The 23,877-nt window shown below is 40.9% G+C and overlaps 1 protein-coding gene across 16 annotated transcripts in view; it reads left to right on the top strand.

Moving 5' to 3' along the window:
• The window catches only part of DTNB (dystrobrevin beta), a 157,042-nt gene that overhangs the window by 77,557 nt on the left and 55,608 nt on the right, over nucleotides 1-23,877 (top strand). For all 16 annotated transcript variants that reach the window (XM_070428832.1, XM_070428830.1, XM_070428827.1 and 13 more), the window contains one exon: nucleotides 18,089-18,166. In XM_070428832.1, the coding sequence (XP_070284933.1) occupies nucleotides 18,089-18,166 (78 nt within the window). The remainder of the gene's footprint in view (nucleotides 1-18,088; nucleotides 18,167-23,877) is intronic.

Here is a 23,877-nt window from a genome sequence, read left to right as displayed (position 1 = left end):
AACCACAGCTGCCAAGTCACCGCAGCTCAGCAGCTCCTGTGTTGAGCGTCTACCCCCGGTGGTCAGTGTGTGTCATAGCTACTGGTCAGATGATCGAACGGTCGGATAGTCGCTTAGGCTTTTATATATATAGATGTGATCTTTAAAAAAACCCCACAAATGAACAAACAAAACAAAAATAAACTAGATACGAAGAACAGATTGGTAGTTACCAGAGGGGAAGAGGGTTGGAGGTAGGGTGAAATGAGTTAAGGGAGTCAGTTGTATGGTGAAGAATAGGCACTAGACTTTTGGTGATGATCACTTTGTAGTGTATACAGACATTGAATTATAATGTTTACACCTGAAACTTATATAATATTATATACCAATTTTATCTCAATCATTTTTTTAAAGTGAAAAAATTGGGGAGTGGAAGTCATGGTACTCCAGTTCATTATGATTACTAAAAATTTATTTTTGAAAAGTAATAATTCTTATTACTGGAGAAATCTGCTTTACTTTTTTAGCTTTATTCTTCCCTAGTCAAACCTAGGGTATACCCATAATATAATTGTATGTGGACATTGAGCCTCAGAATTATATTCATTGAGTGGAATTTCTTAATAGGATGTGTATCCTGTGATCTGATTCCAATTAAGAATAATCTGAATATTTCTTAGCACCTTTACAGGTTTTTATATTGCCCAGCTGAGTTTACCACCTACTGAATTTGCCCTTTTATTCTTAAACGTCAAACCTGTCTACATATTCCTACCAAATTAATCTCTTGAATCACTGCCTTTGTCATATTACTTCCCTGTTCAAAACTCTACAAAACTTCACGGCCTGTAGAATTAAGGAGGCACTCCTCTTGCTGGAATTCAAGGCTCTGTGTATCCAGACCCACCTTACTTTTTGAATCTTATCTTCTGCTGCTAAATTTATGTAGTACAAAGCCTCTACTCTGGTTAGACCTACCTCCTTTCTTCCCTTTAAAACTTTTGTATCCCTTCCTGCCCCTCTGAGCTAGCTCATGATGTCTAGCCCAACTACCCCTTTTCCTGAATGCCCTTCTTTCCTCTTTTAGACTCCACGTTTTGTGTATCCACAAGCCAGGCTTAAATTCTGTTCTATCCATAAAACCTTCAAAACCTAGCCGCTAACTCATATGGATCCCTCCTTTCCTTCCTTAGTTCCTTTAGCTCTTGTTGGTTTGGCAGTCATTTGTGCAACCAGTGAAAGGCTGGCTCCTTCTGTAAGGACTTGTTAAGTACTTATTGGACCTGGACATCCTGAAGATGTCCTTTGCGACATCAGCTTAAGGCCTGGGACTGTGTGTTCTTAGTGCCTGGCATATTCTGAGTATTTGTGGGACTAATCTCTACTGACTGGTGCTTCCAGAGCACGGAGCACAGTGGTAAATTCTAGTTGAATTACATTAAATTTGGCGATTTTCATGTAGTCCCTCTTTTCAAGGCCACATTATAGGACCTTGCTTGTTTATTTGATGACTTTGCTGACCTTACTGAAGCATTGGAAGGCTATCAAAGAGAGGTCATTCACATTGTAAAAACTGTATTTTTTCAAAATGAGCTTTTGGGGCAAAATTCTTATGTTACAACTTAAAAATATCCTAGAGCTCAAGATGAGGTCAAAATAAGGCATCTTCTCCTTTGGTAAAGTAACCTTTCCCTTTTGTCTTACTTATTTTTTCCCTTTTGGATAATGTTAATGGGACCATCTTATGGATAAAACTGAATACCTTGCCTCCCAGCATGAATTCAAGGAAATAGTCTGCTAAATTGTATTGAATAATCTTCCTTCTTAGTTTTTCACTTTTTTAGCAGAATTCTTTTTGGAATTTAAATGACTTCTTTATTCTCTTTAGTCATTTCTTCCAAGTTGTCACCAACTCATGTTTAATTCTCTGTAAGCCCTACTGTTAGCTTTCACTTATTTCCAGTGTCCAGTTTATCACAAGAAAAACATTATTTAAAAAAAATTTTTGATTTCAGAGAGGAAGGGAGAGGGAGAGAGAGATAGAAACATCAATGATGAGAGCGAATTATCGTTCTGCTACCTCCTGTATGTCCCACACTCGGGACTAAGCCCACAACCCAAGCATGTGCCCTGACCAGGAGACTGTAACCTCCTGGTTCATAGGCCAACACTCAACCACTGAGCCACACTGGCCAGGGAGAAAAACATTCATGTTAAGAGCTTCTCCATAGAGTTTCTTGAGATGAATATTTAACGTCTTCATTTTGGGAAGTTGATTAAGCTGTGATTGATGTCTGTGTGAGCTCAGCCCTTCTGAGAGCTTAAAAATATAAAACTGATATAAAATGGAAGGATAAAAATCTTGCTGGCAGATTGGATGTGGAATATTAGAGAAAAAGAGAAGTCAGTTTAGCCTGAACGGCTAGAAGGATAGAGATGGGAAAATCTATAGTTTGGGTAGAATGAGAGCTCCATTTTGGACCTGTTGAGTTTTTTTGTTTGTTTGTTTTTGTTTGATGCTCACATATAAGTTTGGAAGGCGTTCATGGGACATGTGTGGCTTGGAAATATTGGCAACTTCAAGATGATGTTTAGATAGAGAAAACATGGAAGGTTCAAACCCTGTTACTTAGTATCTTACTTCTTTACGTGATTGTTCAGTTATTTGATTTCAGTTATTTCCCTAATATTCACATAAGACTTTCAGGGGGTATTTGATGTTTTCGGATATTATTGAATATCCTGATAGAGCTAAGATTTCTTTTTCGGCCCAAGTATCTGAACAATTTTTCTAAACATTCTCTGTATGTTTAAAAAGATTCTAAGATTATTGAGTGCAGTGTTCCCTATATTCCCATTAGATCAAGCTTATTAATTATGTGTGTAGAAAAGATTAAATTCAATTTTAAAAATAAAAATGCATTAAGTGATTATAGATGAAAATGCCAGCTGCCTTCATATAACGGGAGAAGCGTGTGGTAAGTTCTCCACTGAGCATTAGATATAGAGGCATTGTTTGGAAGCAGTTTGGACAGAAATGACCATGATATCCTCTGGAGAACTGTGTGGTGACTCAGAGAACCTTTAGTTATGATAAAGACAGTGATGACAAAGATGCATTTAAAGAGTTCGGATGACACTGAGTCATGAAAGTGAAAAAAGTTATATTTTTAATTTGTTGCAGGGGTGGGGAACCCTTTTTCTGCCAAGGGCCACTTGGGTATTTATAACATCATTCATGGGCCATACAGAATTATCAACTTAAAAATTAGCCTGCTGTATTTGGTCGAACATTTAACTAACTTTCCCGAATGCCTCGACAGGGCCAGACCAAAGGATTTCATGGGCCTTACACCCCCGATTGATTGTGATCTTAAATGTTATAAGTAGCAATGAAGGAAGGAAGGAAATAGGATAAATATAAGTACAAATGGCCGAAAGCTTTTATATATTCTTTTCTTTTTAAAAATACCAGGAGAAGCAACCCCAAATATAAGGTGATTTTTTCCCCAAGAAAGGATCTCCAAAAATGAACTTGATCATGTCAGCTTAAATGAAGCAAGTCAGATGTAGGTGCACTGGGCTAAGTTAAATGAAAAAGTACTAGTGGATCCAAGAGTTCACCATCTTTGACATGAAAAACACCCTAGACCCTTCTAATACATCATCAAAGTCGCTTTCAGCTTACAGTTTACAGCACATCCGTTAGCTTTCTGTGACTGCGTCCATTTGTCATTTTCCCCAACTTTAAGTGGGGACAGGAGGAACAGTGAAGAGTGGAGAAGCTGTGAGAGGAGCTGTCAGCTGTACTTCCACTCTGAGCATTCCAGCGCTGCAATGAGAACAGAGGCATGGGTGCGGAACGGAGCTCCAGGAGTTGCAGGAATACCCGTTAGGTCAGTGGTTCTCAACCTTCCTAACGCCGCGGCCCTTTAATACAGTTCCTCATGTTGTGGTGACCCCCAATTTCATTGTTACAAATTGAACATAATTAAAGCATAGTGATTAATCACAAAAACAATATGTAATTATATATGTGTTTTCCGATGGTCTTAGGCGACCCCTGTGAAAGGGTCGTTCGACTCCCAAAGGGGTCGTGACCCACAGGTTGAGAACCCGCTGGGTTAGATAGCTGCTGTAAAAGCCTTCAGAATCTATTGATCAATGCTTGCACAGTGTTTAGTCTGAGAAACTTTTTCAGAGCCACTAATTTCAGATATTAATTAGGGATTTTTATGTAGTTAGAGAGAGTAATGGATAATTTATGAATAGCTCTGAACCTTTTAATACATAGCAAAATAGACTCCTTTGAAAGGTTTGTAATAAGTTTGAAATCAGGAAGTATGTATCCTCCAGTTTTGTTCTCTTTGAAGATTGTTTTGGATGTTCTTTGTGTCTTGCATTTCCGTATGGATTTAGGATCAACTTGTCAAGTTCTGCAAAAAAGGCAGCTATAATTTTATAGGGATTGCAGGGAATCTGTAGATCAGTTTGGGAAATTACCACTATTTCAATAATATTAAATCTTTCATTCCATGAACATAGGATGTGCTTCCATTTATTTAGGCCTTTAATTTTTTTCAGTGATGTTTTGTAATTTTCAGTGTACAAATCTTGCATTTCCTGATTGGATTTATTTCTAAGCATTTTATTCTTTTTGATGCTATTATAAATGAAATTGTTTTCTTAATTTTATTTTCAGATTGTTCATTGCTAGTAAGTAGAAATACAACTGTTTTGTTTATATTGCCCTTGTGTCTTGTAGCTTTGTTGAACTTGCTTATTAGCTCTAGGGTTTTCTATATATGCATTCACATCACCTGTAAATAGATATAGTTTTACTTCCTTTACAATTTGGATGTCTTTTATTTCTTTTTCTTGACTAATTGTTATCCACCCTCACTACTGAAATTTGGCTGGATTTAAAGTCTAGCAAAAGTTGTTTTCTCTTCATTCTTTGAAGATATTATTCCTTTATTATCTTGTAACCAATTTGCTAATAACAATCTGATGCTCCTTCCTTTCTGTTGAATTCCTCATATTTTGCTGGTAACTTTTAGGATCCTGCATAATAAAAGGGTAGTATGTAAATTGACTGAACGGCGGTGGAACGACAAGAATGCCTGCGGCCCCTCCCCCAGCCAACCCCACCCCCTATTGAGCCCCCCTCCCCTGATCGGGAGTGGGGCCGGCAAACTGCCTGTGGCCCCTTGCCCCAGCTGGCCTCACCCACAGCTCCTCACCCCAGCTGACCCGCTCCTGATGGTCAGGTGGGCTGGCTGGACCCCACCAGTGCACAAATTTGTGCATCAGGCCTCTAGTTTTCTTTATAACGCTGGTAATCTGAAGTTTTACTATAATCTGTCTGGGTGTGAGCTTTTTTGTTGTTCTATTTAGTTTGTTTTAACACTCAGAAGATTCTTACTCTGTGTAGGCTCATGTCATTCATCAGCTCTGAAATATTCTCAGCCATTATCTGTTTCAGATACCATTGCCTTTTCTCCAATCCCTTTGGTCTCTCTGGAACTCTGAGACATAAACTTTAAAACACAGTTTAGCTCTCAAGTGTCTTAACTAAAAAAAAAAAAAGTACTATCAATCTTTAGTTGTATTTAGTCTTATATTCAGCATATCTCTAAGTTTTAAAAATCTCAATAATTATAATTTTCATTTTTTCAATCCCTAGTTATTTTTCAGAACATTTTATGGATGCTAGTCTGTCCTCTAGGTGCCTGAGGATATTAAGTATACTCATTTTAAAGAGTTTTTTTAGATGCTCTGTTTTCTCTGGGTGTTTGGGGGGGTGTGTTTAAACCCCAGCCTCTCCAGAGGCGGCCCTGGTGCTTGGTTCATGGCAGCTCAGCACGGCCCTGGACGCCACGATGGCTCCTTGTCTACTTTCTTCCTTGGGGTGCGGGGATAAGTACTTCTTTATTTTATTAGGCTTAAAGAGAGTTAAGCCTTTTTGTTTTAATTCTAGCTATGCATGCTTCAACTTATTTTTATAACTTTAAATCATTTTTCTTTATACAGGAGGGTGAGCTCTTAGCATGTGCTCAATCTGCCTCCTTGAACCAGAAGTTCCTCAACCGCTCCTCCAACTGATTTAAAATTCACTGTCATAGCACTGTCTCCAAAGGTCTCTGTGGGGCCTTTTTTTCAGAGACTTTGATATACATTCAATGAAATGGTGTGTGGTTTTTTATTCCCTTGGCAAACTTCCTAATGTGTTAGAGCATTTAAAATTACTTGTAGATTCTTTTGGTCCAGAAATGAAATACCACGACTGATTTTACAGGCATAGTTGGCCTGATGCATTTGGTCCACATGAGAAGTACTGCTGCTGTCATGTGTTCGGGTATATTCCTGAGAATATTATTCAGCCATCATTACCCTTCCCACTCAAGAATTTTGGCCACCCCAAATGGCCTGTTAGCTATCTTCCTCAGAATTTCTTGCTAGGACATCTTTTCCATTTAAAATTCAGTTCAGGTGAGCCCTCCCCCAGTTTGCACTTTTAAATAGATTGGAATGGAAAATAAATTCATAAAATTTCATTACTGAATCAATAATTGCTGAGAACCTACTGCGTGCCATCACGATGTAGGTACACATGTGAACACAGTGGTAGAACAAACCCATGGGCTCTGCCATCATGAAGCTCACAGCCTCTTGAGTGAGACCAGTTAAAAAGCAAACACTAGATACATGTAATTGCAAATTGTGAAAGGACGTTAAAAGGAAAGAACCAGGTATGATGCGTAAGGACAGAAGAGACTGCTAATGTAAGCGCTGTGGTGAGGAGAGGTGTTCTCAGACTCGCCGAAGCAGCAGTGGGCATGGTGCTTGTGAAGTTGTGTGCGGAGCAGACGCCGAGAGGAGGCTGGGCCTGGTGTGCCTGCTCTCCTCTGTGGTTACTGAAGCAATTCGTGGAATCCTTTGATGCCCGGGGAACAACATGTGAAAACCACTGTTCTAGAACCAGCCCTCTTCCTTTCACAGGTCAGTGTAGCTGAGGCACAAAGGGCTTCTTTGTCCAGGTCCTGTAACCTGCTTAGTAGCAGGATTGGAACAGGACCCCGATTCTCCCAATGGGTGTTCTTTCCACTCTCCGCTGCCTCTTCGTCCCCTCTGATGTGCTTTCATTATAAAAGGGAGGTATTTTAGTCTCAAGTGTCCTGTAGGGTTTTTCCCCATGAAATTAATTTTGTCCACTATTGTTGACGTTGCCCTTCACATTCTGTGCTTTGCTCCCCCCTCAATATCCTTGGAGTTTGTTGTCTTGAAAGATATTATCCCGCCGCTATTTTGTTTTCACTATATTTCCAATGTCACATGAATCAGCTCTTTCATTTTCTGCCAAGCATCCGAACACCTGCATCTATTTTATTCTGTAGCTTTTTATCATCGATGTCAACGTGTTTATATTAACCAGTTAGCTGTCTGATTGGTTGGGTTGTCTTTTTCACCTCTCATTTATCTAAGCAAATGGTAGAATTCTTTTGCAGACCCTTGGGTTGTTAGTCTGGGTTTCATTTAGACTTCCCTATTTTTAGTGTAAATATTTAGATATCCTTTGCCCTTTTTGTTTTGTTTTGTTTTGTTTTACTGTGGCAGAAAAGTCCAAGGGTCTGTGTTTGAACAGAGTCGCATATTTGCCCAGAACACTTGGAAAGTATAAGGAAGTAGTGAACATTAAGACAGAGTGGGAAACTGAGGCTGTAGTGTTTAGGCAGTGACCACAGAGAGGAAGATGTTAGTCTTAATTTGGGAGACTGGTAGAGAATTGATGGTTTGGGGCACAATAGTGACATATGAGAGCCATGCTTAGAAAAATAATTGTGGCCATGAGAAATCAGACCAGTAACAATGGAAAGGTTCTCTGGACTAATGGAAAACTTGCAATATTTGCTACACTAGCGGAAGGCAGGCTGAAATGTGTTAATGGCGGTGGAGCTGAAGACCAGGAGCAGATAGATTTAAGTGCTACTGAGTAGATCCTATATAATAAAAGCCTAATATGCTAAGTGTCCGGTTGTCCAATAGGCCGTTCAACCAATCAAAGCGTAATATGCTAATGATATGCTAAGGCCACTCAACCACTCGCTAAGACGTGCACTGACCACCAGGGGGCAGACAGTCAACCGGTCGACCAGTGGCTATGACATGCACTGACCACCAGGAGGCAGACACTCCGATTGGTAGGTTAGCTTGCTGCTGGGGTCTGGTCGATCGGGACTGAGTGAGATAGGCTGGACACGCCCTGGAGCCCTCCCATGGTCCCTCCCCAGCTGGCCAACCAGAGGGGTCCCTTGGCCTGGCCTGTGCCCTCTCGAAATCTGGGACCCCTCGGGGGACATCAGAGCCGGTTTCAGCCCGATCCCACAGGCCAGGCCCAGGGACCCCACTGGTGCACGAATTCGTTCACTGGGCCTCTATGAAATTGATAAGAGGCCACAGGATGACTCTGGGTGTCAGGGGCATTCTCATCCTGTGGGTGCCCTGCTAGAGGTGTCCCTGAAATCCCACTCAGCAGGGCACCCTGTCTAGCTGTCTGTTTCAGCCACCCCCTGGTGAACTGCCTTTATGAATTAAGGAGCTCTTTGCATCAAAGGGGTAGGCACCCACCACTGCCCTATTTTTTTTTCCTCACTCTGCTTGCATTTCCACTAACTCCTCTTCAACAACAAAAAATCAAGCCTTACTACTCCTCCCTACGTCCCAGTCGCTACCTACCTGGCAGACACAGTACTGCGGGTGCTTTCTTATCAAGCAGTTGGCAATTAGGAGAAGCCCTGGGAGAGGAGGTGGGGGTGCTTCCTAACGTCCCCACCAGAATGGAATTGCTGTCCCGGTTAATTGGGCCACTGGATTCTATTGCAAGAGGGTGTGTTTCATGTTTAAGCTTCTGAGGAGTGGTACCTGCTCTGCTTGCTGCATCTGCCTTCCTGTAATCGGCGGCCTTCGACCGCGTGATGGGCCAGCCAACGGAGTGCAGACGTGTGTTGCCTTCTAACCAGTCGTTCCCTCCTACCTGCTCTTTCCCAAAATGCTCTGTAGGATCAACTACCTTGCAGAGAAGATTCTTCGTCATGTGATTGTTCTGTTTCCTTAGAGACAATAGCAGTGTAATGCATTAGAGGCCAGATCCGTAGAGAAAGAAGAAGCACTTGCTACAGAATGTAAAGGTTTGGTAGCTTTTCCTGCCTTTATGTTTTTTACTGCTTGAGCTGCTGGGCTAATGATGATTGTGTTTATTTTTTTGGTAGGATTCTAGAGCCTCTGGAATTTCTCAGGCAATTATTTTAAAAGGGGAAAGTCCACTGTATCTTTTTCTGTGTGGCTAATTGTATGAAACATGAGAGTCAGCTTGTTTTCTCTAATAATGTGTTTGTTTCCATTTTAAAAAAAAAACACAAGTTTCAGTCCTGACCATATAAACGGTCAGAAAATGACACTGCATCATTCATTTCCTTGACCTCTCCGTGAGCAGTAACTTACTGAAATATTTACGTTGTCATCTTTTCTCATCTTTCTAGAAACACAGGAGTCAGTGTCAATATAAAGTATTGACAACTTCCTCTCTAAGTTTAACGAGCAAGGAGAACAAAGGGATTATTCATCGTGGAAAGGCTCTTAAAATAAAACAGTACATTCCTGTTGACTTTTGTCTGTTTTTGTAAGGTCCTTTGCCTGTTTTTCAATATTATAATATTAAACTGAGTGATGCTACTAAATAATTTGCAAATAATTGTCTCATTTACAATTCTATCCTTTTTCAGAGCTAGAGTGAGATGCCTGGGTTCCTCTAGGTCAGCGGTTCTCAACCTGTGGGTCTCGACCCCTTTGGCGGTCGAACGACCCTTTCACAGGGGTCCCCTAAGACCATCCTGCATAACAGATATTTACATGATGATTCATAACAGTAGCAACATTACAGTTATGAAGTATCAACGAAAATAATTTTATGGTTGGGTCACACCATGAGGAACTGTATTTAAAGGGCCAGAAGGTTGAGAACCACTGCTCTAGGTGCTGTTTCCTGGTGAAATTTCTACATAAGAATGCGATTGTGGTAAACCTTTCCTTCCAGAGAAATATTTCATTATAAGTCTTATACCACAAATGGCTCTTAAACTAGAAGAAGCAGGAAGTGAGGCATGTCTGCGTATTAATGGGTCTTTTTTACATTAATGAGTTAATTGCCACATGATTAGTAGTTCCTTTTGGAATTTTTAAATCTTTTCTGTCGATTAATACATTGTAAATGGCCAGTAAAGTAAAATGTACTTCCTTGGAAGTCTGATAAACCTCATTGTCAATATGTAACACGGTGTTTAGTATCTACATTTACAGTACTATTTTGTTATTTTCTTTACCTTATGGTTTTCCAAAGGCAGTTTTGTTTGCCTGTTTGTTTAATTTTTTGGCTTTGTCCAATAACCGTGAACCTAATGGAGTAACAGGAAATGGTTGGTCTGATACACAGGAATAAATAAAGCAAAACATCACACGACTCAAGGAAGATAGAAATGATCCACCGTTGTCTTAACTCTTGTCCAGAGGCTGGGTGTCTCTTGAGAGACTAATAGAATTATGTAGATTAAAGGGAACTTAGAATCTGCCCTCTGTGATATTTCACTAGAGCTACAGTGTGCCATTATTACAGAGCCATCTAAATCCCATGCATCTTCATCATAATGGAATAATTAGATAAGCTGGCTTTCTTATCAGATCGTGTAGAGCTTCAATGTCAGGACCTGGGACTGGGTTTGCAGGCTACTAATTTTGGAGGGAAGTGACTAAGAAGAGAGAAACCTTTGTTTTAAAGCTGTATTCACCCGGCTGGTCTCCAGCAGAGGTCCAGCAGGGCCTGGATCCCAGTCGCTCTCTGCAGCCTTTCTCCTGGGAACAGTACCCTCTTTTTCGGAGACTGGATCCTCCCTCAGCCCTAACCATGTTTTGCTCAGAGGGCTGCCAACCACAGTAGCAGGCCCTCTGTCTACCGGAGTGGGCCCATGACTCCAGGCAGATCTGAGTGTTTTCTGGCAACTTCAGATTGGAATGAGGAAGAGGTTTCTTCCTGCAGTGATGAAGCTACAGCATGTTAGGCAGAAGCTGTTTCTTGCTAAAGGTATAAAGCTGTGAGATCTGCATAGACTTTAACCCAAAATGAGATCTCAGCAAAAATAACAGCCGATGTCAATGTCCTGGTGACATTCCAGGGGCCTGGAAGCCTGCTGCACCTCACCTTTCATGAAGCTTAGTTGTGAATTAGGATAGCAAGTAAATTCCTCCCCTCCCCCAGGCTAGTTCAAGTTAGACTTGAAGCCAATGGTTCTAAAGTGGGCAATGGTTCTCAAACTTGAGAATGTACTCTTCCCTGAACACTCCAATCTGAAAAATTTGGATAATAGAGGTGCCTGGGTTAGGATGGTGAGTCTGTGGACTTGATCTATTCAGTAGCTTTAGAGCCAGATAAAAGTGGACTGGTTCTGCCACTTACTAGCTTTGTGACCTTGATCATGTAAATTGTCCTCTTTGACCTTCATTTCTTTATTTGTAAAACTAGAGGCCCAGTGCACGAATTCGTGCACCAGTAGGGTCCCTGGGCCTGGCCTGCGAGATCGGGCCAAAACCAGCTCTCTGACATCCCCCAAAGGGTCCCAGATTGCAAAAGGGTGCCGGCCAGGCGGAGGGACCCCACCAGTGCACGATCAGGGCTGGGTAGGGCCGTGGGGGGTTGGCCAGCTGGGGAAGGACCACGGAAGGGCTCCAGGGTGTGTCTGGCCTGTCTCACTCAGTCCTGATCGGCCGCACCCCAGTAGCAAGGTAACCTACCAGTCGCAGCATCTGCCTCCTGGTGGTCAGTGCACGTCATAGCAGGTGGTTGACCGGCCGACTGCCCCCTGGTGGTCAGTGCATGTCATAGTGAGCAGTTGAGTGGCCTTAACATATCATTAGCATATTTCGCTTTGATTGGTTGAATGGCCAACCAGATGACTGGACACTTAGCATATTAGGCTTTTGTTATATAGGATCGGAATGCCATCAAAGGTTGTAGCAAGAATCAGACAGTGTGTCTGAGGACTTAGCTCAATGCTAACGCAGTGCTCATATTCAACAGATGTTAGTGTATTACTCCTTTCCCCCCAACCCTCTTCAGTGTTCTGAAAGTAAAAAAATATGTGCAAAGTACTCAGCAAATCTTGTGCAGACAGACCTTGGAGGTATTGAGGTTTTGGTTCTAGACCACTGCAATAAAGCAAGTATCACAATAAAGCGAGTTGAAATCTTTTTGCTGGTGGAGGGTCTTGCCTTCAATTTGTAAAAAATGCAACATTTGTAAAGTGCAATAAAACAAAGTACAGTAAAACAAGGTATGCTTCTAATTGTTAACTTCTTAGGGCTTTTTCATATTCTTTTATTTTACTGGTCTTTGGTTCATTTTTTGAAATAATTAAGTTGTAATCTGTGCTACAATTTTATACATTTTTATTGTAAATGATAATTGTTAAGTTAGATTTGACCTAAAAACTGTAATATGTTAAGCCAAAGCTTAAATGCTTATTGTCGAGATGACTGATGCTTTTGAGGACTAATTGTATTATAAACTTCTTGTGGGCAGGGACAGTCTTCAACTTGTTTTTGTTTTTCTAAAAGCCCCTAACAGTACTAGGCATGACTAAGCCATGGATTTTTGTCTGTGTGCTGATCAAGACCTTATTTATCTAACTGGAGTTTATAGTAATAAGAAGGGCTTTATAAACATACTTGAAATTTCAGGAGCCATTTCTCTGATAAGAGAGGAGAGAAAGAGCGTGTAACTTTGGCAAATCTATGAAGAGGGACATTCAGGATAAGTACCTAGTTGATTTGAAAGCAGGGGCTTAGAAGAAGCAAAAGAACCATTTGTTTGAAAGATATGGAAGACCTAAGTAGTTTGATAGGTAAAAGAATGAAGTTGTCTACAGTGTGGGTTTTTACTTTGTCTTAAAGTATGGTGAGATCTGCTACATAACCTTAAAGATGAGAAAGGTATGATCAAAGTAAGTAGGGAAGGTACTTTCAGAAGCCACACAGGTATCTAGGGTTGAAAACAAAATAGTTGGCTGCAAAAATCTTAAGTGATGAAATGTATTTAACTAAAACGATTAAGTACCTCATTGTAAAGCATTGTTGTGGGCAATACAGAAAAGGAATCAAGTAAATGAAAGCATTGGGCATAATAAAACCTTTCCCCCTTTTATGCTAAGAGTAATAAACAGACCAAAACATCTGGTAAAGAGCTCCCAAGCGTGTGATTGGCAGCTGTCAAGGTAAAAGAGAATTGCAGAATCTTAACTTCTCCAAAAAAAAAAATAGTCTGGGAAAAAGAGCAAGATAATGAGCAAATACTTTAAAAAGTATAGGATAGGGCCTGGCCAGTGTGCCTCCGTGGTTGAGTGTCGACTTATGAACCAGGAGGTCATGGTTTGATTCCCAGTCAGGTCACATGCCCACGTTGTGGGCTCGATCCCCAGTAGCGGGTGTGCAGGAAGCAGCCGGTAGGTGGTTCTCTCTCATCATTGATGTTCCTATCTCTCTCTCCCTTCCTTTCCCATCCTCTCTGAAATCAATATATATATATATATATATATACACACACACACACACACACACACACACACATACACATACACATACACATACATACACATATTAAAAGTGTAGGGTAGGGTATCTGCCCATCTGGATGACTGTTTACAGAAGAGGTCTGTCAAAGGGCTTATGGAAAAGTGACAATCCTCACAGGTGCCCAAGATCTCACCTTTCCACTCAGCCTTCAGCGCTGGCTTTGTTCGTGTAGCCCTTTATTCACTTATCATTTCTAAGTAGAAATTTTGTTGAAACAACAACAATATTATACTTTCACATTCTTGGTTAACGACAGACTTTTATCTAAAAGGTGTACCCCTGGATCTAAGTCAACTTAGAAAGCCAACACAAGGAATTACAGTTATTGTTGGTCCTGTGTCACACTTTTTAAAAAAATCAGCTGGCTGATAAAATAGATAATTTGCTCTTTAAAATTATGTATTTTGTTAGGCTACAGTGAGGAATTCAAAAGATCTTTGAAATTAAGATTTGATTTTAAAGTCACTGTAATAAATTAGGGAGGTGTACTGGAAGGAAACAATTTATTCTAGGTTGTCTAGTTTTCCTTGGGGCAGCCTAAAGGTGGTTAAGAATGGGAGTTCTTGCCGAACTGGTTTGGCTCAGTGGATAGAGCGTCGGCCTGCGGACTCAAGGGTCCCAGGTTCAATTCCGGTCAAGGGCATGTACCTGGGTTGCGGGCACATCCCTACTGGGGGCTGTGCAGGAGGCAGCTGATCGATCTCTCTCATCGATGTTTCTAACTCTCTGTCCCTCTCCCTTCTTCTCTGTAAAAATTCAATAAAATATATTAAGAAAAAAAAAAAGAATGGGAGTTCTGCAAGCAAAGGGTTTGAGTTCACATAGGCCTTTAGAGTACAGTTCTAATGATGTGATAGGGGAAAGAATAAATCATGCAAAAACTATACTCTGGGACTATTATTTTACCTTCCTAGCAACAACTTTACAAGAATTATGATCTAACATCACGCTATTGCTATTAATTTATGGACTAAACAACCTTAAGTAAGTTTTTCCAAAAATGCAGCAGTCCACGGTAGTTGAGACACTACACCGTAACGATCAAGAACAGACTCACGAGCTATCTTGCTTGGGTTCAAATCCTACTTCAGCCACAATTTGGTTGTAACTACAGGTACATTACTTCTCTCCATGCCTTAGTGTCTCCATCTGTAAAATAAAGATAGTAATAGTATCCACCTTATTGGTGGTTGTGAGGTTTGAGTGAACCATGGGAAATGTCGGACTGGGTCTGGCACGTATTTAACACCTGGCCGGTGCTGCTGTTGTTAGAGACACCCTTCACTCTTGATTCCATTACTAAGTCACAGATGGAAACTGCCCACGGCTGCAAATACTACAAATATACCTACCAAATATAACAACTAATAATGTCACGATTCTACTCTCAGAGAATAGTCTCACCAAAGCTAAATATAACAGAAAGATCACTTCTTACACACACTCTGCACAGTCAGCATGGTGCTGACTCACGATCAACAGATATTTCTTGAAAGCCTGCTCCATATGCAGGTACTCGAAATACAATAAAGAAATCACACAAATTTCTTAGTCTAGTAATGGAGATCATGTAGAGTGATTTGAAATGTTTTCTTTATTTAAGAAAGAGAGAAGGGAGGAAAAACATTTTTTAAAGGGAAGTGGTCTGTAATTTTAACAGATTACCTGTACAATTAAAACGCTTTTATGTTGTTTCTTGTATGCTTTTTAAAAAATATTTTAAAATTTATTTTTAGAGAGAAAGGAAGAGAGAGGGATAGAGAGATAGAAACATCGATGAGAGAGAAACATCATCAGTCGGCCCCTACTGAGGATCAAGCCTACAACCCAGGCATGTGCCCTCACCGGGAATTGAACCGGCGACCTCTTGGTTCCTGGGTCCAAGCTCAACCGCTGAGCTACACTGGCTGGGCTGTATATCTTTTTTTTAAAGGTGTATTTTCACTTTGCTCATTTATGTAATTGAAATCTTAATAATTTTTATGAATTTGTGTGAAGATTGTTAAGTCTTGCTTTGTCATATTTGTTGAAATAGTTCCCCAAATTTGTATTTTTTCCCTATCCTCATTTTTTTAATACTTCAAATGAATTTGAATACTTCAAATTCCTAATTTTCATATCAATTTTGAGCTTAGAACATCCTCTCTATCCATAAACCCATATTTTTGGTCCTAATTTATATAATTTAGCATTTACATTAGCTCTTTAACACCCTGGAAATATATTTTTCTTCCTGGGGTGAGGTGATCCTCCTTTGCTAAGACCTTCACCAAAGGAAAATATCGAATACCTGGCGACATGTTGAAGTTTTTTAATAGGTTTTGGATGTTAAAGAAGATCAACAAGACTGATCCGATGAGGGGTGTCAGTTCTGCTCTGTAAGTTTCTGTCTTCACACCTAGAAGCATTGTTTTCAGCTCTGCCTTATAGGAACTGTGAAGACTTTTTAAAGCAGAAGTCATTTTGGTGTATTAATCCCCTAAGACAACATCTGAGCTGTTGACTTTCACAGTGAATTACGGGTCTAGTGGTAGATATTGTAGTAAAGATCCCCTTTATGTTTTCAAATGTCTCTTTCATCTTGGACTGCAAACACATACCCATTTCCTTATCAAATATGCTAGAAGTTCAGAAGGGGTATGAAATTTGGGGCAGTTAACGAATAGTTTACAGCTTACATTATTGTCTGGTTTTGAATATTAGAAAAGAGGCTTTCATATGTGTGCTGTCACACAATAATTGGACATGATATTTGCCAAGAGATAGAGATGATTATTAAAGACTTTTGAGACATCAGATCAAACAAAATGCTACAAATCATGATATTTTATCACATGGATCCATGTATAAGGAATTAAATTTTTTTCTATTGTCATTTTTTTCTCTGAGAATGTCAGAAAGGAAATTGAATACAGTATCTTCAATACTGAGACACACTATGTAACTGCATCAGTTTTGAAAGCAACATGAACATGTCCTTATCTTATTTTGGAAATGGGTTGCTAATAATAATATAGCAGAGAAGCAAAGTCCATTCTGTTTCCAGGACCAGAATGCCTCTGGTGCCCTCAGGAATGAAAAGCTATGATGCCTTATTTATTTCTTTCATAGGAATTATCTCCTTGTTCCATTTGGACAATTAAGAGAACCACTGGCAAAAATGTAAATTTAGGACTAAAATTAACCCAATCTCTGCATTCATTTCCATTATTAGTCAACCTAAAACAATTGATTTATTATAACTCAGTAAAGCCAATAGTGTTAATAGGCATGAAAGTTTGTGGGGGAAAGTGCATATCTGTCTGGAAGACAGGTAGTAAGATAAGTAATGCGATGTGAAGTCTAGTTATAAAGGCGGACTTTAATTCTGCATGTCTGACAGATGGCCCTGTCATACACAGGGAGGAACATGTAACAGTGAGCATAGTGCTGTGGCTTAAAAATCAAGAGGCCCAAATCTGTTCCCTGCAAATTACTTTCTATCTTTGATCCTCTTCATTAAATGGGAAATTATTCAAAAGATTTCCCTACCCAGAAATGAGATTGGTTTTTTTAAAAAGGAAGTGGATAGATAGATGTAGAGATCTATCCATCCATTCCTCTTAACCTTTCCTCTCGGTTCCTTGGCTCTACCTAAAAAAATTTCACTGGAGACTTTATTAGAAAGTACTTTGCGTCGTAGCCAGTGTGGCTCATTGAATGGAGCATCGGCCTGTGGACTGAAGGGTCCCAGGTTCAAGACCAGTCAAGAGCACATGCCCAGGTTATGAGCTTGATCCCCAGTGGGGCGTGCAGGAGGCAGCCGATCAATGATTCTCTTTCATCATTGATGTTTCTATCTCTCCCTCTCCCTTCCTCTCTGACATATGTATGTATGAAAGTACTGTGAAATCTATAAAACAATAAAGATTCTGGTCCCTTAATATTTACCAAGACTTGCTAAGTATAACCTCTACAAAAACATTTTATACAGTTAACTCAGCTCTTAAAGGTAGGAGAAACCAGGAGATAGTTACCAAAATACCTAAATATAAGAGAAGGATTTTGCTGCTTTACTTTCCTGTTTTTGATGGACAAATTTCTCTAAAAGAACTTCTTTCCATTTCAGAGAGGAAGTAAGAGATTTCCCACGAGGAATATTTAGCAATAGCCATGGCTCCAAAGGCAAAGAAACCCTTTGTAGCTGCACCGGGCGGGGAGGTGCGCCCCCTGGTGCATCGGAGCTCTCTGCCCTCCGGCTTCTCTGCAAGAACCTTCTGGTTGAATTGACTGCGGGCTGGGATATTGATTGACTTCTGCCCCCACCCCCGGGGGTCCCACTGTGCTTATCAGGAATGGTAGTCGGTTCTCTCGCCCTTATCATTCTTTCACTTGTTTCTCACAGTCACGTTGGTAATTATTAATATAATGTCAATATCTTTTCTTTCAGCCCTCCTCGCCCTCTGTCTAACATGAACGACACCATGGTGAGCCACATGTCCTCCGGAGCGCCCACTCCCACCAAGAGGTATGTGTCACGGCTTGCGCTTCAGGCCTGGGAAGCAGAGGATCCCACAGGGCAGAGAGGACTGGCTTGCTCCCTCCTCCTTTCACTGTCTTTTAATATTATTTTCCACTTTTTCCTTATTTATTTTCCTACTAACTCATACATATAGCAACTGAAGGAGTCTGCTTTGAATGGTGCCTTGAGGTGGAAACTCTGCATTTGTGACAAGCAGCGAACATAGTGTCAAAACAAATGAGGCATGTTTGAGATCTTTTTTTTTAAACATTAAACAACATTTTGATAATCATGAATTTCAATACTTTTGCACTTGAGTTGAGTGTCAGAGATGGATTCTGTGTCCTGATTAAACTGTGTAAATTAAATTAATCCCTTATTTTCTCTTAAATCATTCTGTACACGATTCATAAACATTTAAGTTGAAATGCATGAGTCCCTCTCTTAGTCATACAAGCAGTTTCCTTTAGGGACCGTCAAGGAACTAGAACTGTGTGTCTCCTTTCTCTTCTTAATTTTCTCCAAAATTCTCTTAGGCAGCACTGAAAAGAATATAAGGTGCTTGCTTTCTATTTGATGTAAGCTGTTTCTTGACCTGAGCGATGCAGAAACTCCCTCGGGGGCAGAGCCATTAAAGAATTCTTTCTAACAGTCATCACTCCGAAAGGAAAAAAACAACAACAAAGGCATTCCGACCCACTCTGCAGCTCCTTCCCGAGGAAAACCACATGTACTGATTGCTTTGGAGTAATTCAGCTGTAGAAATGTCATCTGGTTAATAATACTTAGACTTAATGTATAATATGCAGCAGGTCCTCGAATAGCATCATTTCGTTCAGTGTCATTTCCTCATAACATTGATGAAATGCTGTAGGAACTTGTCTTGTTTATGTCAATCAGCCTACAGTAAAATTGGTTTCATTATACATAGTTTCCTCACAGTTGCAAGAACCACAACGTTAAGTAAGGACTTACTGTATAATACTTTAGATCAACTATATTTGTCCCCATTGGCCATAAACTCCTAGAGCAAGGTTTCCCAAATCTGACTGTTGAGAAGAATCACCTGGGTCCCTTATTAAAAATACAACTGTCTGGGATTACGTCTCAGGACCTCTGGACCAACGGATCCTGAGAGCCTGAGAAGCTATACTTTTAACAAGTATTCCAGGTTATTCTTTCATCAGGCAAGTTTGGAAAATAGCCTTAGGAAGAAGCTAAGTAGGAAACCCTATGGCTACCCAGGAATAGAGGATTTAGGGATTTAATAATCAGAGCGACCTGATAATACAGAGTTATTCTCATGGAGACTCAAGACCAGGTAAGAGTGCTTGCCCAGAGTCTTGCTGAAATACTTCTAGCAGGGGAATAGCCAAACCACTTCTTTTGGGCAGAGTTGAATGGTACAGTGTTCGTTCTAGAACAAACTTCTCTCTCTCCCTCTCTCTCTCTCCCGGTCTCTCTCTCTCTCTCTCTCTCTCTCTTTCTTTCTCTCTCTCTCTTCAGCAAAATGAAAAAGTTCTAATGATTTCCTATATATCACTGTGTTAATAGTTAACATTACTGTATCCTTAGAGATTTAAGAGGATAGATTTCATATTATATGTTCCTACTCCAGTAAAAGGGAAAAGAAAGGCACAAACCACAAAGGCAAAAAGGGAAGGGCGGACGTGTCCAGGGCCACAAAAGCCACTGAAACGCCACAAGGTGCCCTGCATCTCTTGCCTCTCTCGGTCTTCCTTCACTCCTCCTGCGGAACAGCTACTTCTCAACACTGACGCTTCACACACACGTCCCTAGCATTGTCCCTTGTGACGCTTCACACACACGTCCCTAGCATTGTCACTTGTGACGCTTCACACACACGTCCCTAGCATTGTCACTTGTGACGCTTCACACACACGTCCATAGCATTGTCACTTGTAGGGCTGCGTGTCTCCCGTGGATGAGAAGACTCCAAGGATTGCATTACAGCCCATCCTGTGTGTATGTGATGGGTTACACCGTTAAGAACAAACGAGAGTGATCCTGGGAAGGAGAAATAACGGAGGTTGTTGGCAGACCACTGTTTTGCTACCCGGCACACAGATGTGTGCAAAAGTATGTCCATGCCCACATACACACACCCACACACACTTCTATTTCCGGAGTTTTCCTTCTTCACATAATACAGCTTTCCATATACATCTGCAAACGCACACACGCCTTTCCTGGGAGTCTTACCGCCTCCTGTAGACAGGATGGGTCCCAGAAACCTGGGTTACGTCCGCTCGTCCAGATCAAGTCTAGATGTGTCTTTCTGTGATTCATTAACCTTTTCTACCGTGGATTGAATGATACATTTTAAGCACCCAAACATCCAGTATACAAAAGTAGAAATCTGAAAATAGGACAATTGTAATTTAAGGAAGGGGGCAAATGGAATGAACAGAAGCAGCATGTGAAGCCACATTCGCCTGTGTTTCTTCTTGGAATGCCACCAAAATGACAGTCAAGACTTTTTAAAGCAAAAACCCACAAGAACAAAGAAAAATGAATGAGGAGACTATAGCAACAGCATTCTGGAACCAGCGAAGCCGATGGATGAGTGGTCACTGGTTACAAACTGGAAAAATCTAAATCCTAAGTGGATGGTGAGAGGAGCCCGGAAGAGTCCGTTCTGGGGATTAGGCTCCAAAAGGGGACGAGAGGACTGGCTGGCCGTTTGTATCAGAAACACCCAGAGCCACAGATTGTCTCCATGACGGGGCAGCCGCCCTACCCCACCCTGCCAAAGCGTTGAGGTTTATGTTTGGAGTTTCTGGAACAGCGCAACTCCCATAAAACCCTAGATGTCTTAATTATCTCACCCTTGGTGGACTGAGGCAGTAGGCTTTCAGACAACCTCCCTCCCTTGCAACATCATACCGAAGACTTAAAGAAATCACCGCTACACCCAGTCGTTCCACTGGAACTCTAGTCATAAGAGGCACACAAACCAAGTCCCAGGATCCCAGGGATGATAGTTATTCCAAGTTGAAAACTCCCCAAGAAAGGTCTGTTTGGTCCGTCTTGGATCATGTTACCTACCCAAGGGTTTTCCAAAATAGGTGGGGGTCAGTTCTCCAGAAGAGGGAGTCTGCTGTCCCCGGAGAAGGTAGATGTACTGAGGCACATAGCTATAGGCTTCTTTTTTTAATCGTTTCTGAAAAGAAATTGTATGTGTAAGTATATTATGTCATATCTCCGTTGGCACAGGCTTAATTCAAGAGACCCTTTTTCTCCCACCTCATTTTCATTTCTCTCAAGGGTTAAATCGTGCTTTCTGTTCTGTTCGGTTTATGAAGATGTATTGTGTTGGGACATGATACCATCTTTGGGTGGGAACAGGTAAATATTAGAGTCACTAACTCTAAATAGTTACCGATTGCTATGAATCTTAAGAAAAGGCAAGATATTATCCGTTAGAACTTTTTTGACTTATATACTTTACAAGAAGGAAAAGCAGTTTTTAAAGGCCAGAAGATCTCACAGTAAAAATATTACATCTAAGCTGAGGAAAAACATGACCAAATTAAGAGATGAGCCCTAACCAGTTTGGCTCAGTGGATAGAGCGTTGGCCTGGGGACTGAAGGGTCCCAGGTTCGATTCTGGTCAAGGGCATGTACCTTGGTTGTGGGCACATCCCCAGTAGGGGGTGTGCAGGAGGCAGCTGATGGATGTTTCTCTCTCATCGATGTTTCTAACTCTCTATCCCTCTCCCTTCCTCTCTGTAAAAATCAATAAAATATATTTTTTTTAAAAAAGAGAGAGATGAGTTGCTCTATAATAGTATTAAAATGGCTTTCTGACCAGGCGCCAGATAAAGAGTTCATCTTGTTATCTATGAATATTGTAATGTGACAAAAGCCACAATCTGCTGTATTTTTAGGCTGAGAACAAAAGAGGTGCTGGGGACACTGAGAAAGGAGGCAAAATAAAATCGGTTGCGCCAGCAGCTAGCCATTTGTGGAGTCGCGCCACCGACTCTCTTCCTTCCTGTGAAAGAAGGAAACGGGGTTTGGTTGAAAAGCACAGTCGTGAGGGCTCCGCCTGGTCATGAAACAGCTAGCTTGTGCGAATTCGTGAAATTCTCTCCAAGGCAACACAGGAATTATTTTTTTCAATCTTTTTTTGAAAGACAGAAAAGCAGAGTAAGTGAAAATTAACACATAATCTTATGGACCTGCAGGGTCCTCCGTGCTGGCAGATTTCCAAAGCCCCTCTGATAGCCTGGGCAGACCTCCAATTTTTAACTGCTCGGGGTTGAGATTAAATTCCATTTCCATTCAAGCATTTAAGGTAAACCCTTCAGCAATTCTAACTCAGGTTAGTACAAACAAAAACGTTGTACATATACACATACATATTATACATACAGCATGCATATATATATATATATATATATATTAATATTTTATCAAAAAAGAAAAGAGTTTGAATTCAAATCGTTTGAAGTAGACCAATTACAAATGAGTTATTACAAAGAGAACTTCCACTCTGGTCATGGTGGAGCCAGAAGCTAGATGTATTGTGTTGGGACATGATACCATCTTTGGGTGGGAACAGGTAAATATTAGAGTCACTAACTCTGAATAGTTACCAATTGCTATGAATCTTAAGAAAAGGCAAGATATTATCAGTTTGAATCTTCCACTGTATACTTCCACTGAAAACAGGTCTGAACATAACAACTCTTTTCAGAAATTAGACAGTAAGTAAGGAAGGGCTGACCTCTGAGGGATGAGAAGCAAATGAGGTCGCTATGATTGTCCCAGCCTCCAGCTGAGAGGCGTTTGCCCAGCTCCAGTGCAGGGTACAAGGCAATCTTGCTGAGAATAAGGGGACCAAGGTTGGAGTTAGGGGAGGCAGGGGCTCACGGAGCAGATTGCCAGTGAGGAGAAAGTGTGCTGAGAACCAGCTCCATAGATCTGCATAGAGGACCCTTGAGTCTTTGGCTGAAAACTAAGTTGTATTTGCAGAGCATGAGATTTCACTAGCCCAGCAAAGAACACTACCTGGGAAAGAACAGCCCCTGGGTTAATTTGAAAGTGGAACAGCTACCTGAGCTTGTACAGTTAAGGTTCAACCAGCCAGAGTAGAGAGACATCGTTGGATGCCTGGGGCATTCAGTAAAGACCCCAGGAAGGCCACGCCTTAGGATGAGGGCAACAATAGCCCTAGATAACGGTTACTCTGGATCTGCACTAACAAAACTTCAATCCAAGCCTCAGAAAGGATCCATCTGTCCACAAGTAAATTGACTGATAACCAGATTCCTTAAAGGAAGACACCAAAATCCAGACATTCAACAACAAAATGTTCACCGTGTCCATCATCCAGTAAAAGATGACATAGGGCACTAGTTGGTTTGGCTCACTGGATAGAGCGTCGGTCTGGGGACTGAAGGGTCCCAGGTTCGATTCCGGTCAAGGGCATGTACCTTGGTTTCAAGCACATCCCCAGTAGAGGGTGTGCAGGAGGCAGCTGATTGATGCTTCTCTCTTATCGATGTTTCTAACTCTCTATCCCTCTCCCTTCCTCTCTGTAAAAAATCAATAAAATATATATTTTTTAAAAAGATGACATAGGAAGGAGCAGGAAAGTGTGGCCTGTAATCAGGAGAAAGTTAGTATAAAAAGCCAGAAACAACAGAAATTATGCAATTAGCAGATATGGACTTTAAAACATCCACAAT

Source organism: Myotis yumanensis, unplaced genomic scaffold, assembly GCF_028538775.1.
Source record: "Myotis yumanensis isolate MYYU_CA2020_CCGP unplaced genomic scaffold, mMyoYum1.0.hap1 SCAF_11, whole genome shotgun sequence".
Lineage (NCBI taxonomy): Eukaryota > Metazoa > Chordata > Mammalia > Chiroptera > Vespertilionidae > Myotis > Myotis yumanensis.
The sequence above is the reverse complement of the archived record's forward strand: the minus strand, read 5'-3'. Positions and strand labels throughout refer to the sequence as shown.